This window comes from Spermophilus citellus (genome assembly GCF_964194105.1).
Source record: "Spermophilus citellus genome assembly, chromosome: 4".
NCBI lineage: Eukaryota > Metazoa > Chordata > Mammalia > Rodentia > Sciuridae > Spermophilus > Spermophilus citellus.
The window spans coordinates 205540275-205559090 of record NC_138185.1 but is presented as its reverse complement, the minus strand read 5'-3'; the positions used below and the strand labels follow the sequence as shown (position 1 = coordinate 205559090).

The following is an 18816-nucleotide window of genomic DNA, read 5'->3' as shown; positions in this document are numbered from 1 at the left end:
TACTAGTTTACTAGAACCTTATTTGTGGGAGATTTTTAACATACAGGACAGCATAAGGATATTTAAAGATGTTCCTTACCTAAACCCCTGACCCCATGCTTTTTCTGTCATGGCTCTATAATATTTTTAGTAGTGACCCCCAAGAGAGACTTCTTGTACTACTTCTGGCCCATGGTATGTTTCTGAACCCATTCAGGAAATTAATAGTACTCTCTTCTGGAAACGAGCTGTATACGATCTATGCCCTGACCAGACTGCAATTTCCTACCGTAACTGGAAATCACTGTGCCCAGCCCTTGCCCTCTCATCCTATGCTCCATCCATGAAACAAGAAAACTGATGATGATCTATTAGTAATAGCCCCTTTTCCTGAATTCTTCTATCTAGGTGTTAGTCTTGGCAAATCGCCTTTTAAGTTTTTTTTTTTTTTTTTAATGACTTGCACCTCCATTTACAGGGGCCCAGCAGAAGTCAAAAGGCCCAGCTGGCTGGGAGGCCTGAACCTCCTCTCCACACACACTTCTACCTACCTTGGCCCTGCTTCTGTATCCCACAGTTGGCGTGGCAGGCAGACTACAGGCAGCATGGGCCAGCAAGTGTGCAGCCACCGTGGGCTTGTTCTCTTCTTAGCCCCCAGGAAACCATGTAGCTGCTTTTGAATTCCATACTGCTTCCAACCAGCAGGGCCCAGCCAAGTGCACAAACCCAGCTAAATGTTCCAAGGATTCCTCCCACCGAAATCTCAGCGTTTTTTTTCTTAATCTTAGGAGATGCTAGAATAAGTCCTGCTTACTCCACAGGTCTCACAAGAGGAAATAAAGCATTCTATCCTACATAGGTAACTTTGCTGGAATTCTAGTTCTCTTTAGATCAGGCAAAGATAAAACAATTCCAATAAGAATAAAGCCTTTTGGGGAAAAAACAAAAAAAACTGAAATTTAATGTTACATTTTCTCATTTTCATCAAGGAAAATAACATAATGTGTAGGCTTTTTTTTTTTTTTAGCTCATTACTGTGAATTAAACTATACCAGTTTTCAAATTACACTTAAGTGTCCACCAGCCTCACACATCTAATAATGGAGGCGAGGAATCTAGGAAAAGATGTTGCTTTCAGAGTTTGCTGTGAAAGGAGGGAGTCACTTTTGTAAAAGAAATGAGTTTTCAGTATTCCAACAACATGCAAATAAAGGTAAATTAGATAAAAGCAGTTAATCAAGTTCTTAGTAAGAGACTCTTTCTATGTATGTTGTATTTTCTAATTCTGTAGCAGCATATTGAGAAGAATTTAGGGCATAATTTGGAGTCAGAGTCAGATCTGAGTTTGATTCTCACTCTATTGCTTAATTCGGTGTGACCTCAGGTAATGAATTTAACCTTCTCAGAGAAACCCAATTTTTCTCATCTGTAAAATAGGGCTATTAATACCTAGCTCATTCAGAATGAAATTAAGATAAATCTTTTTTAAATGTTCAACACAGTATCAAGTCTGTAACAAATGTCAATGAATGATAGCTATATAATTACATCTGTGGTACACAATTAAGAAGATATATGTAGATTCACTTTCAAATAATGTAATTTCTACAATTACATGTATCTTATTTAAATTCCTTTCCTAAAAACCAGTGCAAAATTTTCAGTTAATTTCCCAAAGTCTTACTTACTTACAAGTTACCATTGAATTATGTTACATTTGTGAAACAGCAAAACAAATACTTCACTCTGTAATGTTTTCCTTGGAGAGTAGGTGTGTACCTTCTTACTTTCTGAGTTTGAAAGTCCTACCCAGCCCAGTAAAAAAAGGGGGGAGGGAATTGTTTACTCAGGGACAATGGATAACTAAGGTGTTTCAGTTACACCATTAAGTCAACTAGAAATCTCAGGCACTTTCTAGCCATGACCTTGGACAGCTCACTTTGTTTCTTGGTCTGTAAAGTGAGGATGATATTATGACTTCAAGGGTTTTGTTATGAAGATTGAGTGAGAATACCTGTGGAAAGCACTTAGCCTCCTGCAGGCACAGGGCATTCAACAATCTTTTCCTGCTGGGCTGGGGATGTGGCTCAAGCGGTAGCTCGCCTGTCATGCATTTGGCCCGGGTTCGATCCCCAGCACCACATACAAGATGTTGTGTCCGCCGAAAACTAAAAAATAAATATTAAAAAAATTATCGCTAAAAAAACCCAATCATTTCCTGCTGTGCTTGAAGAATGACAGGAAGCTTGGAGGGTTAAAGTCACAGAACTAAGCTCTAATTTTTCTCCCCCCCCACGTCTAATAATAATTCTCAAACAAAAATCAAATCCTTAAATGCCTTCCAAGTATAATTACATATAGACTTATAGAATGGAGCAGCAAGGGGCTGTGCCTGGCATACACCACCCCACCTTTTTGTTATCCCTTCCATCTCTCCCCACTTTACAGTTGAGGAATTGAGATCTGGGGAGAACAAAAGACTTGGGTGTGGACTCTATGCCACTTGCATTGCAGCTGGAAGCCAATGCATGGTATTCTGATGTGGATCAGTTATTCTGAGGCGTGTACCACACTTTCCCTAATACATGTGTGCTGTCCATAAGGCTTTTGTCACTTACATATGTCATTCACCCACAGAAATATGTTAAAAGCCTTTTTGAAAATATGAAATGCTATTAAGAAAAGTCAACTCATCCTTCAAAGGAAAGCAATGATTTTGCTCCAGGTGGCTGTCATTGATGTTTTACTATGTGCTAAGTGCTGATCCCTTTTATTCTATTCTTTGAATCTACAGCCCCTTTTAGTTTGTACTGCATCCACATATCACCCTGATCTATGCAGGCAGAGTTGTCTGTTTCTCAGGCTATGGGTTTTATTGATAGGATACTGGGCAATGGTCATTATACGATGTTTTATCAAATGGTCTAAGGCATACAGAGCCTGCTGCAGCAAATCCTCCACTTAACACTGAACCATCTGTAAGACTGCCAGGTGCCCAGCCTACTGGTCTCCTTTGTTACTGAGGTAGCTCTTTTGACCTTTTTAAAATTTTTTAAATTCATCCCCAAAGAACCTGACCTGAATTCTTTCTTTCATAGCTTCTGGTCACCCACACTGTTTCTTTTGCCACCTTGAACTTGGTTCTGACCGGGAAGTGCCTTCCAGATTTGCCAGTCATGTGGATGTTGAGTTCAACATGCCCACAACTTCTGCCTCCAAAGCCGCTGTGAGATCCATCTCCGTGGAAGATAAGACTGATGTCAGGAAGTGGGTCAATTATTCCGCACATTACAGCTACAAGGTAGCCTTGGGAAGGGTCTGCCTGATGTTTGCAAGTCCATCTCTTCACACTACTACCCTCCCCCTCCTTAATCCTTTTAGCAATGCTTACTGTTGTGCAGAGTATGCTCTTAGCATTCTAGAGGAAGTACACATACATAGCTGTGGATGAGTCTGCTCTGATTTTAATGAATGATCTCTTGTGAGCAAGACAAAGGTTGAAAAAAAAATGAAGGGGCTGTTTACAGAGGAGAATGCAATGTCTCTGTCCTTGTGAATAACAGCAGTAGAAAGAACAGAGGGCCTGGTGTGGTAGTGCACACTTGTAATCCTCCCAGTGGCTTGGAAAACTGAGACAGGTTCAAAACCAGCCTCAGCAACTTAGCAAGACCCGGTCTCAAAATAAAAAATAAAAAGGGCTGGGAATGTCCTCAGTGGTTAAGTGCCTCTGGATTCAATCTCTGGTACCAAGAAAAGAAGAAGAAAAAAAGAACAGTGGGTGTAAATTTATTATTACTCATTTGTAATATAGTTTGTTGCAAAATAGTGAATGTGGAAGCAGAAGGGAGTTATCAGGAACTTGTCTAACCCTAAACACATTTCATCAGCGTGAGTTGATGAAGTGGATCAAAACAAACTTAAGACACATATGACCTGGGCACTGAACTGTTACAATACAGCAAATTTCTACAATGGTATTAGGATCCGGGCTATGGAAGGAGTAATAAAAATTGTTGTTTTAAACAAGGATTTTGCAAAGTGGTTTAATAATTTCCTATTCACAATGATACCCTTACATTTATATGGTGATTTATGATTCCTCTGTTTCCTTAGTTGTGTGGTCTAAAACAAAAAGAACAAATACTCCATCTTGTGGCCAGGAAAAAAATAACATTTTCCTCAAGCATGACCCTGTGCTGTCTTGAATCATTACCCTCCAAATGGAGCGGTATACTGAGAGAAGCAACCTTAATTATGAAATTCCTGAGCTTGAGGGATTCCCTGCCTGACTTATCAAGGCTTCATTTGAAGTGTGATATTTTCAAGTGGAGATTTATTTATTGGACCCTTTGTAATGACAGCATATTTTGCAGAAGATATGGTAGAACTGTAATTACTTCACTACTTTTAGTTTGGAGGCTTTTAAAGTGGTAAAATATTTGGAAAGGTTTAAAGAATCAGTTACAAAGGAATTTATTTATTTGATAAACATTCATCAATTGCCTCCTGTTTTTCTATATTATTAGATAATAAAATGGTGAACAAGAGCTTGCCCCTGTCCTGTGGAGCCCGTGGAACAGTGGAGCCAGACTAGTGTATGAGATAAAGTAGAAATATTCATAGGGGAAGCACAAAAGTCTGCTTAATGAGTCCAGAACAGAGACAACCTTTGAGTAACTATGCATGACAAACAATAAGAATTTTTCAGGTAATCCATGAGGAAGAAGGAATATCAGATCATGCGAAGAACATATGCAAAGCGAAAGTCATGATGATACACTAGGGCCAGTAGCTCCAACATGGATAACCTGACATTAGTACAATTACAAGGAATCCTAAAAGATGCTACCAAGATTCTTTTTAGTTTTTGCGCCCTTCCTTCTTTCCTTCCTTCCCTCCTTTCTTTCTTGTTATTGTTTTGTTTTGATGTTTTCTCCAATTTTTATTTTGGCAGGTGGAAATTGAACAAAAAAAGAGTTTGAAGCCAGACTTTGAAGGAGATGAAGTAGAAAATCCCAAGGAGTGTGGGATACAGTGACAAAGCCTTCAGTGAGGAACCTGATCCAAGAGTCATGACAGGGTGTCTTCCTGAATAGCTGAGGTTTAAGTCAATACCTGCTGTGGCCACTCCATGCTGGGAACAGTCCATCAGATCTTCTCATTTACAGTCACCTGTATTTTAGCAGGAACCCTGAGGTGGCTGCTGTGGAGAGAGGCTTGTTGAGTCTGACCATACCTGAAGCACATGGTTCACCTGACTTTTGGAGCTTACTGTGTAATTGAGCCTCCTTGTCTTTTTTCTGCTTTTATCAGAGCACTGGCTTATGTTTTTTTGTGACTGTTAGTCTGTAAAAGAACCTCCAACATCAGTGTTGGCATGATTTCTTTCTGATGTTCATCTGCCACTCATGAATTTCTGAAAAAAGTAAAAAAGCAGTCTTAAGAATTCATATCTGTCACCAGGCATAGTGACACATACCTATAATCCCAGTGACTCAGGAGGCTGAGAAAGGAGGATCACAAGTTCGAGGCCAGCGTCATCCATTTAGTGAAGCCCTCAGCAACTTAGTGATACCCGTCTTAAAAAATAGAAAGTGCTAGGGATATGGCTCAGTAGTGAAGTACCCCCTGGATCAATCCCTAGTATCAAATTTTTTTTTTTTTTTTTTTTTTTTTTTTTTTTTTTTTAGTATCTGTCACTTCACTCCTCTAGAAAAGGTTCAGAAAAGATTCACAACAAATTTCTTCTTTGGGTCGGCTAGACCTTTCATAGAAATCTCCATTCTTTAAATGTTAACACTATGTAACAGAAATTTTTCAGATTTCCTCCTGGTTCTAGATTTTTTAGATTGAAATACTTTTTCCATTTCTCTGAGATTTCAGTCACAGGATTTGCTGTCCTAAATTACAATAGACAATAGGAAAAGGCCTATTAGGATATATTTTTATTCTGTGATTGGACCTACATTCTGCAAATGGATTGGACTAGATTTACATTCTGTTGAAGGGAAAGCAAAATTGAACTTATTTCCTTTCTCCTCATTCTGACGAGAAGGGACATTAAATTTAAGATTATATACATATCGGGAGACACTTTCAATATCATTAAATTCCCAAATTCACACTGAAAAGTACAGGCCACTTCTGATTCCTGAAGCAACATACACACACGCACGCACGCACGCACGCACGCACGCACGCACGCGTGCATACTCTATACCTCAGGCAGTTGTCAGGGGCATTTGGGAGTTCTTTTTATACCTCGTAGCCAATATACTGTTACATGGCTCTTCAGCTCACTTAATAGGAGATTTAAGCTGAAAAGATAATTTTAAAGATTGGATGAGCTTTCCCACAAAATTCAGAGTTCGATAATCACAGTATTATAATAGATCAAAAATGCAGAAAACTGTAGGGTAAGGGTGGGGAAAAGCCATATTTATCAATGTTGTGAACATTAAATCCTGATTCTAAGAGTCAGGACACTCTGCCTTCTTTTCCTGCTTACCTCTGTTTCTTATTTGTACCTTGGTGTTTTCTCTCATGAAGAATGGAGTGAGGGGACAGAAAGTACACTTTTTTCAGCTTTGTACATAATAGAGAAATAAATAATATCTCCAGATTTGGAATGACAAATTTCAGGACTAATTTATTCAATGAATATTCATTGAATTCTAACTATGTACTGATAATAGGTTATAAAAATTGTTACAATATTTTGAAGTATCTAAGCACAGGAGTGAATCTATAAAAGAATGAGTTGGATAGGCATTAATGAGAACCCCTCTTTCTGAGTTTTTAAAATGCAACCCTTTAAGTATAGAGTAGAATACCATGTGAATGTGTGTGTTTGTGTGTGTGTTCATAAACAAGGTCATTAGGAAGACATTTCTATAGCCATTCATGTAAAAATATTTTCTTAGGGAAATGATAGTTCAGTTTTGAATTGGGAGAATACTGTAGCTATTCACAAAACTAATGCATTCAACCTATGTCAAATGAAGTTTAGAAAGTTCTACAAGATGTATTGTTAGTACACATCTGGATGGAGGGTTGGGTTCAATTATAGATACTGTATTTTAAGAGAGACATTAATAACTTGATTGTCCACAAGCAGGTGATCAGGGTTGTGCAGAGTCTGATTATATAAGAAATAGGGGACTAGCTACCCTGAGGAACAGAAGATATAGCTGGGAAGGGAGTCCAGAGAAGGAGGGAATATTATAATAGCTGCCTCAAATTTTCTGTTGATCTAAAAAAAGAGGAAATAGATTTGTTTTGTGTAGCTTCAGAGGGCAAAAATAAGAATGAAGAGGAACTTTACAGATAAAAGATGTCTGCTTTAATATAAGAAAGAATTCTCTAAGAAAAGTTGTTCTAAAGAGGAATAAACTCAAGTGTAAAATTTCCTGTTGCTGCCTGTGCCCAAAGGTTACAATAACCACCTATCCTGGGTGCTATGAAAGGGACTCTCATATTTAGATTTGGGTTCGATGATTACCAAGATCCCTTCTAAATAGTCTCAATAGGAATAAGTCTCTAACTCCAGTGATCTTTTCCTTCTTACATATTTACATGTTCTTTAGAATATAGCAGAGCCCCCAAAGGGCTTTGTCAAGGGATTTCAAAGCATATCCTTTCCCTGGTTGTACTAAAGGAACTTAAGATTCCTAAGGAGTCTGCTTGGGTTGGAGAGTTGGCAAGATGAATAAGAGCATCCTCACCCCTTCCTTAACAAGCTGAGCACTGTGTCCAGATCCCTGCCTCCCTGCTAGCAGAGCATGCAGATTGCTTGATGGATCTCAGCCCTATCCCCTTGGCTAATTCTCATGCCTTCTTGCTTTCACCTGGACTGTGATTTCTAACCAAAAGTTGGGAAATCCCTTCCATGCTTTCTACATTCAAGCCAGCCAATTATTACTAATTTTTAAAAACCTACTACCTTGATTTCATCAAATTTGTTTTGCTTCTGATTAAAATTAGAGGGAACTGATTATGGGTAACATTTCAGGGGTTGGGAGATTCAATACAATATATTTTTAGTGTTTTACTAATAACTTCCATAAACACGGCTGGGCAGATTACCTTTTTGATGTGCAAATTGTTTGTCACTGTGGACCTGGTTGGTTTTTTGTTTGTTTGTTTTGTGTGTGTAGGGAGTTACCAAAAAAATCCTGGTCTATTATCAAAAATGTGAAAATATTAAAAGTGAATTTATTTTACCAATACATAGTGTTACAATAGAACATAAATTAGATGTCACATGACATCAATAGCTGTACTTGCTTTCTAGGGCTTGCTTTTCAACTACACAGTAAAAGAGGGCACAAAATGTATTCATTATGATATGTCAAAGTGGGGAGACCATTCAACCCCCTTTGGTTGCTCTTATCAAAAGTTGCACTTTGTTCATATTAAATATCACCTGGACAGTTGTATTGTGCTTTTTTACTTTCTGTTTGGTTCTTCTTTTATTCTCTACCTTCCTGAATTATTATTAGGGCTCCTAATCCTTGAGAACATTTTTTAATTTAAAATATTTTTTGTTTGAAATGAGACTAATTTTTATTCAAATCTTGTGGTTAGGAGCGAAAGTTTATTTCCCTAGAAACTCAAGTTCCTGAGAAATGTGATGTTGAAGACAAGGAGCACATCTTATTCTTTTTGTTTCCAATAACTAGCACAAAGCTTGGAATTTAATACGATTCAGCCACCTTAAATCTTTATTGATAGGGCAAACATATTCATGAAATAAAAGGAAGTTATTTGATATTTAATAAATGTTTGTCAATAGAAAACTTCCCCTGAAACTCTAAGGCTACCATCAAATACTCATATTAAAGCAAACAAGCAGCTTTTATTTTCTGGAGGATTTAAATAATTTTTCTTGCCAGGCGCGGTGGTGCATGCCTGTAATCTCAGCGGCTTGGGAGGCTGAGGCAGGAGGATCATGAGTTCAAAGCTAGCCTCAGTAAAAAAAGTAAGGTGCTAAGCAACTCAGTAAGACCCTGTCTCTGATAAAATACAAAATAGGGCTGGAGATGTGGCTCAGTGAGTGCCGTGAGTGCCCGAGTTCAATCCCCAGTCCAAAAAAATAATTATTATTTTTCTTTTATTCTTGCCTTGAAAGTCAACTAATAAGAACTGTTGGCACTTAAACATTTCGTGTGCTGCCGAATTTGAACTTAAATGTACCATATTCATACCAAGAAACATTTGTATGCCCCAAAGTGCAAAGGCAAGATGTGCTGCCTATAGCCAGATTGATTCAGTTTTGGTGCTGCACCTCAGCTCTATGGGCCCAGACCTTGCCCATTAGAATGGCCAAAGCAGAAGAAAGCATTTGATGGGAGTGCACAGCCAGTCTCAGTGTGCCAGGTCTTTGTTCTCCCCAATATTAACCACAACTGGGGTTACTGTCACCACAGTGATAAAGGTCTGGAAAGGCTGAAACTTGCCAGATGAAATCTTGATAAAAGTAATAATTTGATTGATGGAAAAGTAGAAAATATGCTATTTTTTTTTTTCTTACAGCCTTGGGAATTACTAAACTGGTGTGAGTAGGAAGCACTACCACCCAGCCTACATAGATACATTCTCCCTGTTGGAATTGGTAATTTTTAACTCAAGAATTATTATAAGTTATTTTCAGCATATCCAGAGTTTAGATTATGTGAAGAATGCAGTCTAACAGGGATTTTTAACAAAACCAACAAAAATAAAAATTTTAAAAATTATCTGGTAAACAAAGTGTCTCAATACTACACTACCAAATCCCCTCCAAACCATGACAATTCTGTATGTAAAACCAAGACATTCTCACCAAGTTTCTAAAGATGTTTTCTAAACATTAGCAATGCCTAAATGCCCTACAAATCACCAATTCTTAATTATGTTTTTTGTAAATGAGACTGACTTTGAGTATTATGATTCATATTTATATACTTTAAGAATTAAAAGTGAAGGAGATGTACGGCAACCATAAATGTAGAGAACAAATGTATCTATTAGTAACATTTTCCCATGTGTTAACTGCAGCAAAAATGTGGAATTTTTACATTTCTTTTAGAGTGCCTTAGCAAATCTTCTTGGGAAAATCTAGTCCTATGTTTTGAGAATTGAAAAAGAAAAATGTATCACTCCACTTAAAATTCCAGCCTATAAAGGCAGAAACCTTTCATAATAATATGTTTGGCAGTACCTAGACAAAGGCAAGTAACAACTGGATATAATAAAAAGCTATAAAAGAACAGGCTAAAGAAAATAGTATCTCAATATGAAAAAATATAAAAAGAGATGGAGAATATAGCTTTGGACAATAACCCTCAAAATACTTAACTAGAGGCCTTCTCTTAAAGCTAAAAGTAAGCTGTAGGAAAAAAGATTGCAAGGCAGGGATAAATAACAGAATCATTCAGATCAAGAGGTATTTGTCCAGTGTCTACTCTGGTCAGGGTGCTGTGTTAGCAGCCAAACACAAGAACACTGAGGATTATTTATATAAAGTTGTTAGTAGGTGTGTGCCATGATGGCTTTATTAAGGGAAAAATTGGCATTTGTATGAATCTCTAGAACATTGTCATGGAGACAATCACTATGTTAATTGACTTGTTATTTTGTCAGTTGGACTTCAGTTTCTAATAAAGGAGAGGACTGGACTAATTGTTCAGATTCTTTCCAGCTCTAGTTTTATGAGTTACCTTACAAAATATCCTTTAGTGCCAATTTTTGTGTGAAAGTTCCATGCCAATAATACTTCATATATTCTTACAAACCAAGAATTTGAATTTTGAGGACTGAGAAAACCAACTGCTTCATCTTTCTTTATTTTCATGTCTCTACCCTTCACCATCAGCCAGGAAGATGGAAACACAGGAAACCCTGCAATTATCTATTTTTTAGTTGCCTTTAAAACACCAAAGAGGGTGGTGAAGACTACTGGGAATGCTGCTCTGGAAGCTCCATGGGGTACTACCCCTCCAAGCAGTGGTGTGAGTGTGAAGAGAAGCAGACAGTTCTCCAAAATGGACATTAGGATCCCAGTATGACTTCAAGCAGATGTAGCTCTAATCCTCCAAGGTACTGAGGATGTCAGGATAATCCTTGACTTATAACATACATGACCTTTATACAAAAACTGCAGGACTTGAGGGAGGAAAGTGTACTCAGTCAACAGTCTGGGACTATTTGTAAGTTACAGTAAAACCAGAGAGAAAGGGATAGTCCCCTGACACACACCTCCTTTCTCTCAGTAACATAAAAATGTACTTTAAAATTTTTAAAAACATGTACAAGCTACGAAATATAGCTTTTCTCGTTTGGTATTTGTGGCTTGACTATGATTTTAGTTTCTTTTCTGGTTGTACTTAATGTCAGATGTAATGGATGAATTCCAACTGCATTGAGCAAGGAATTCCAGCATCCTCTTCCTGTTCACTCCTTTGTTCTGCCTCAGTTCTAGTTGTGGACACTGTCCAGCAACATGGGGACCTAAGCCTTAAACACCGTTACTTGCCTCCATGTGCTGTAGGATGGCCAACTTAGAGGTATTCCACTGGTTCCAGGAAAGCAGATTTGCATTCATCTCTCAATAGGAGCCTGTTGGGCTTAAGGGTTTTAAAGAATGGGGTGAGAGAAGGGAATACCGTGAACTCCTCTGACCCTCAGCCAGCGTGCATTTAATCTTCATGTCCACTTGCCAACAGAATCTGAAAACTTTGCCACCTTCAAGAGATAAGTCAGAATTAATGTTTTAGCCAGAGGTAACAGAGGAGTGCTGCTCTTTGCCCTCCTTTTTTGTAATGTCCATAGTGAATTTCAATGTGCCAGGGTGGATGAACCCAGGATCCAGTGAATAATTCAGCCCCTTCAACCTTATACTTTCCTTCTTCATCCATCCTCAATCAGTGTGACTTCTTGCATTGTTGTGGTTAATTTTATGTAAAACCAGTTTACTTTAAAAAATGTGCCTATGTAATAAAGTCTACACACTGGCCATCTCTGTAGAGGTGAGGTTTTATTTTAGTTCTGCTTATTACAATCTGTAATGCCTTTTTTTGAGCTTTGAAAATTAACTGTTAATAAAAGTTTTTAAAGAAAGTGTTTCACTGTGCAATGTTTAATGAGGATTGGCATAAGGAAGAGTAAATGTGTATTAATAAGGCCCATCACCTAATTCAGATGGTTAGTAGTTATCAGCCAATAAGTTAGCAAGGGGCCCATTAATTATTCTCATCCAATTTGTCATGTATATAATTTACGATATATTTATCGAATTCCTATTTTGTGCCCAATACTGTGAGAAAACAAATGAAAAATGATATAATCCTTAAGAAGTACATACATAATAAGAAATGTAAAGGGGTACATAAATAATAAATTCACATTATGTTCCTGGCATATTGTCAGTGCTCAAAAAGTAATTTTCAGTCGAGATGAATCCTAATTACAAATGTCAACATAAACTCAGAAGGAAGACAACTGGTATAGACTAGAATATTTAAAATTTTCACAGGAAGGATAGCTTTTAGGTGAGACCTGAAGTGAAGTAGACGTTTGGCTCAGTGGCAAGAGGCAGGGAACCTAGGGGTGGCAAGAGGCAGGAACAAAAATGGTATGTTGGGTTAGCAGATCAGCTTGATCTGAGTGATGGTTAGGCTGAGCCATAGTAGTAGAGCCTGCCTCCAGCCCCAGATTGGACTCAATATAGTAAAAGCTATGAAGCCATTTTGGAGTCCCGCCAATGAAGCATCATTCTGGAAAGACAAGTTTTTCAACAACAACCAGTCAACAACATGCTAGGTATTTTGGACTATGGGAAATATTAAAAGCAAGGAAAATAAAGTGGTTTTTTTTTTTTTGTTTGTTTGTTTGTTTACTTGTTTGGGAGTGAAAGCAAAAAATAAACTGAGCTTTGTGTTTAATTCACATTGATAAAGGACATTTTATTGCAAAGTGAAAGCACCTACTAGAGGAGAACTCACACCAGTTCAGTGGCCTCTGCTGTCTACAGATCTCTGTCCTGAACAAAACACAGAACTGTATAGCCTAATCAGTATAAAATTGGAGCTAGAAACTGATATCAGGTGCACAGAAGGGTAAACAGTCAAAGATCATAACTTTTGCTTAAGTTGGGAATCTGTCAAAAATATTCTACTTATTCTACTGTCCCCTGAACAAGTTTGGAGAACTCCTTGTCTAGGTTCCACACCATCATAAGAATTAGCCTTGTGGGGCTGCCCTTTCCTTTAATATTCTGATAGAATACTCAAGTAACAAGCCAAACATGCTCACCAGATTTGGGTTGAAAGAACTGAGAATGAGAGGAAGTGAAGATGACATGTAATTGTCTTTAGGGCCATCTGCCATTCTTGTTGCAAACTCCTCCCAGTTCCTTCATCACCTCGGTCTAACACCTCTCTGTTTCAATTCCTCTCTTTCCAAGACACAATATTAGCTAAAACTCTTGTAATGCTTGCACTCTGGTGTAACCACTGGTACAGGATTTTATGTGTATTATTTAACAAAAGTATCCCCCTCTCTCCATTCCTCAAGGCACTAATAATTCCAGGCGGGTGGATATAACAGATGTTTACCAAATGTTAGCCATTGATGATTATCTATAGTATAAAAATAGCAAAGAACTTACAACTGAATATCAGACATTCCTGCTCCATTGGCCAAGCCCACAGAGGGAATTCCTTATTAAACATCTTTCTCCTTTGCCCCTAACATGCACAGATAGGCTAACTCCCTAAGTCCCCAAACCACTGTTTGACTGCCAAGGGAAAACTGGAAACTCTTCTTAAAAGTCCTTCTTTAATGGGAATTAAGTTCTAATCTTCAAAATCATGTAAATAGCCTAAAATAAAGTAGAACTAAGGATCAGTCTTTTTTGATGATAGTTGCTCTATGACCCTCAATTAATTTTTCAATTTCTTCCATGAGGATTCTAAAAGAGTCATCACCAACCAAGATCCTAAGCCATCTGAACAGTGTGTTCCAGTCATGGTTAGTGTGAGGAAGTCATTAAAATGAGTCATATAATTCTTCTCTCAGTTTTACCAACATGAATCAAGTGTTTCAGACTTTTTTTTTTAATTTTTAATATTTATTTTTTAGTTCTCAGCAGACACAACATCTTTGTTGGTATGTGGTGCTGAGGATCGAACCCGGGCCGCACGCATGCCAGGGAAGCGCGCTACCGCTTGAGCCACATCCCCAGCCCCAAGTGTTTCAGACTTGACAGCATTTTTCATCTCCTTCAGAGTGTGATGGCAGACCAAATAAACTGAAGTGGAAGTAAAATGAGTCTCCACTCTACCTCACCTTATTATGCAAAGCAGTTTTAGCTCCATTCCATCTCATCCTGTCATAGACTGACCCAATTGAAGTATCTTTCCAAAAAAAAACAAAGACAAAAGAACTAACAACAAAAATCACCAATTTTTTCCCTTTAGAGGTCTCAAAAGCTACAGATAAAATTTTCAGAAAAACTAAGGTCAAAAATACCTGTACTTGGGGCTGGGGATGTGGCTCAAGCGGTAAGGCGCTCGCCTGGCACGCGTGTGGCCTGAGTTCGATCCTCAGCACCACATACAAACAAAGATGTTGTGTCCGCCAAAAACTAAAAAATAAATATTAAAAAAATATATATACCTGTACTACTTTTCTCCCATAACAGAGTCCAGGTCAACATATAGGAACAGGGTAGAATCTATTCACTATTCATCTGGAGCAAACCACAGTGGTCAGGGAATTCAGCCCCCATCCCCTTCTCCCTTCTTCTCTCCCCTCTTTTTTTTTCTCTTCTGTCTTTTATTTCTCACTAACCAAGAATAAAGTCCTGGGCTGGGGCTGGGGATGTGGCTCACCCCCATCAAGCGGTAGTGCGCTCGCCTGGCATGCCTGCGGCCCAGGTTCAATCCTAAGCAACTAAAAAATAAATATTAAAAATTCTCTCTCTCTCTCCCTAAAAAAAAAAAAAAAAAAGAATAAAGTCCTGCTTAATCTAATGATAGTACCAGAGAAAGGAACATATCTTAGAGATCTGAAATAGTCTTCAGTTATTTCTGTTCACATTGACCTTTTCGTCCAAACTCCTGTTTTGTATCGTGTCTATTGTTAGGTCCCTAGACATTAGTAACTCCATTTTGGTTCTGGAACTCAGAACCAAAACTTATAAACTGCCAAGAAAAAGAAACTTAAAAATGGGAGTTCATAACGCACTTGAATCAAAGTGTGAAATATGATATATCAAGAACTATGTAATGTTTTGAACAACCAATTAAAAAAAAAAAAAGATACTCTGTTCCCAACCCCCACCCCCATCCAAGGTCTCTACGTAGAAAAATTTGTTGTTACCCAGCCACCTACACCCAAGGTCAATTCTAGCCTGCTCCACCCAAGGTCATTTCCAGCTTGCTCTTGTTCCTTGTTAAAAAGGAAAAAAACAAACAAAAACAAAAAACCCTCTATTCAAGTGACTTTGCCTGCTTTGTCTTGCAGAGGGGCAGCCTGGCAGACACTCTCTGTCAATAAACCTTTGCTTGAACTCAGAAATGGATATTTGTGCCAGCTACCCTAACATCCACTGACTCCCACCCCCCCACCCCCCCACCCCCGCCCTGCTGGGGATTGAACTCAGGCTTGCTAGGTAAGTGCTCTATCACTGTACCACTGAGCTACATCCCCCGCCACTATATGCTGCCTTTTAATATTTATTAGTTTGCCATACTCATTAAAAAGCAACAGTCAAGAGAACTGGCTTTCTTAGTATATGACAAAACTCACCAAAAATAATAATGACTCAGCAGAAACAAATCAACATGCAATTGAAAATGACCAAAATTTACTCTGAATTCAAATATTACTTTTTTGTAATATCCCTTGAAATCAATCCCTCTTCTATCAAGGAGACTCTGCAGTCTGTGACGTCTTCTTTCCACTATTGCTTTTCTCTCTTTGCAACTCTGAAGTTATTGTCATCAGTAATGCTCCAAGCATGTTTAATTCTCCTGATGCCAGGCAGTAAAAAATTCATCCCCTTTAACTTTTTTAATACTTTGATAAAGATACTGAGAAAAAACTGAAATTTTTTTCCTCTCCTGTTCTGTCAGCATAATACTCCTGACACCAACTCTAGAAACAGAAAAAGTCAAAAGCAAAGTATTTTTATCTACAGTCTATTTTGGACAGGAGATGTGTGAGAGTTTTTCCCCATGTATTATGCAATTCTGCAGAATCCTCTAATTCAACTCAATTTTGATACTATCTGGAGATAACACCAGATCCCACTGAATCTGGTTGAGTTGATCCTATAAATAAATAGTCTACTAGAAACTCAGTGTATAAATTTTTTTGGGGGGGGGAGGGCTGCTAAAATACCAAATACAAACAAATACAAAACGGTAACCCAGTATTTTTTGATTTTAAAATTATGAACTTAGGGCTGGGAATGTAGTTCAATAGTAAAGCATGTGGCTAGAACGTGCAAAGCCCCAGTACTGAAAAAAAAAATACATATATGAATTTAAGGAGTTCCCAAGATATCAGTCTGTGCTCAGTTTGGGAAAAGCTAACATGAAAATATAGGTGATTTATCAAGAAAAACATTAAAAATAATAAAAATCTGTATAACTAAGGAAAAATAAGAGCAAACCCAGGACATTTCACAAAGGTAAAAATTCACTTCTAATGAATGAGATTACATTTTTCTATCTAGGTCTTTGAGCCCTTTTCTTAAAATTTCCAGTGATGAGATTCCTATGTGCAGCTGGACTACACTTCAGTTGGGGAATGTTCTCTGTGGCAAGTCAGCACAGTCAAATGGAGCATGGAGTATGGAAGGCAAGGTTTTTCCCACCTCCCAAACCCAACCTCTTTATGCCCTGAAACGTTCTTTTTATAAACTGGTGCTTCAATAATGGCAACACCAATTCGCTTTCCCAGCAATGTGCTGCCCCTAGAATCCTAGCTCAGAGAAGGAGGAATTCTGTCTATCAGTAACAGATATATACACAATTCTCTAGTCTTCAGGATACAAAATCAATATATGAAAACCAGTAACTTTCCCAAACACCAATAATAAATCTGCTGAGAAAAAAAATCAGGAAATCAATCCTATTCATAATAGCCTCAAAAATTAAACAAAATATCTAGAAATAAATGTAACTAGAAGGTGAAAGACTTCTACAATGAAAATTATGGAACACTGAAGAAAGAAATTGAGGAAGTTACTAGAAGATGGCAATACCTCCTATGTTCATGGATAGGCAGAATTAATTGTTAAACTGGCCATATCACCAAAAGCAATCTGCAGATTCAAAACACTCACCATTGAAATACCAATAACATTCTTTACAGAACTGAGAAAAAAAGTCCTGAAATTCATTTGAATGAATAATAATAATAATAATAATAATAATAATAAAAAAACAGAACAGCCAAAGCAATTCTAAGCACAAAAAGCAATGCTAGAGGCATAATAATACCTGCCTTCAAATTATACTAGAACTATAGTAACAAAAACTGCATTGTATGCATTATATATAAAAACAAAAACAGAAGAGAATATAAGATGCAGAGACAAATCTATACATCTATACTCAGCTGATCCTTGGCAAAGGCACAAAAAACAAGTATTGGAGAAAAGACAGGCTTTTAAACACATGGTTCTGGGAAAACTGGTTATCCATAGGTAGGAGACCAAGACTAGATTCTTGTATCTCACCCTGCACAAAATCAACTCAAAATAGATCAAAGGCCTAGGATTTAGACCAAAAACTATGCAACTCCTACAAGAACACGTAGGGTTGTTATGCCAACATATAGGCATGAGCAATGACTTCCTCAGTAGTATCACTAAAGCTCAGGAAATAATACCAAGAATTGTAGATGGAATGGCATTGAATTTAAAAAGCTTGTGCACAGCAAGGGAAAAAATTAAGAATGTGAAGAGAAAACCCACAGAATAGGAGAAAAATTTGGTAGCTACTTTTTTGATGGAGGATTAATATTCAGAATATGTAAACAACTAAAAGCCACCCCCCAAAATAACCACATCAATAATTAGGCAAATTAACTAAACAGATAAATGGCTGACAAATACATGAAAAAAATGTTCCATATCCTTAGTATTCAGAGAAATGCAAATCTCACTTTCATCTCACTCTAGTTATAATGGCAACCATTAAAAATACAAACAATAATAAATGCTGGAGAGGATGTAGAGAAAAGGAAAACTTCTACATTGTTTGTGGGATTGTAGATTAGTACAACCACTATAGAAATCAGTATGGAGTTTCCTCAAAAGACAAGGAATGGAATCATTATATGACCCAGATATACCACTCCTCGGCCATTATCCTAAAGAATTAAAGTCACCATACTATAGCGATACATTCATACCCATGTTTACAACATCACAGTTTACAATAGCCGAATAATGTAATCAGCCTAGATGTCTCTCAATGGATGAATGAATAAAGGAAATGTGAAAATGTGATGTATTGTACATGATAAAGTTTTATTCAGGGGCTGGGGAAGTGGCTCAAGCGGTAGCGCGCTCGCCTGGCGTGCGTGCGGCCCGGGTTCGATCCTCAGCACCACATACCAACAAAGATGTTGTGTCTGCCGATAAAATAAATAAATATTAAAATTCTCTCTCTCTCCTCTCTCTCTCTCCCTCTCTCACTCTCTCTTTTAAAAACAAAGTTTTATTCATCCATAAAGAAGAATAAAATTATGCAATTTGCAGGAAAATGGATGAAATTTGAGAGCTTTATATTAAGCAAAATAAAACAAATTTAGAAAGTCAAGGATCATGTTTTATCGCAT

At 37.6% G+C, this 18816-nt stretch overlaps 1 protein-coding gene and 1 pseudogene across 15 annotated transcripts in view; both read left to right on the top strand.

Annotated features, from left to right (window-relative positions):
• Nucleotides 1–8414, top strand: part of STON2 (stonin 2) — a 1178066-nt gene extending 1169652 nt beyond the window's left edge. For all 14 annotated transcript variants that reach the window (XM_081291512.1, XM_081291508.1, XM_081291506.1 and 11 more), the window contains 2 exons: nucleotides 3078–3280; nucleotides 4934–8414. In XM_081291512.1, the coding sequence (XP_081147638.1) occupies nucleotides 3078–3280; nucleotides 4934–5017 (287 nt within the window). In that variant the 3' untranslated portion in view covers nucleotides 5018–8414. The remainder of the gene's footprint in view (nucleotides 1–3077; nucleotides 3281–4933) is intronic.
• Nucleotides 1–18816, top strand: part of LOC308648301 (high mobility group protein B1-like) — a 311195-nt pseudogene that overhangs the window by 290452 nt on the left and 1927 nt on the right. The window lies entirely within an intron of this gene.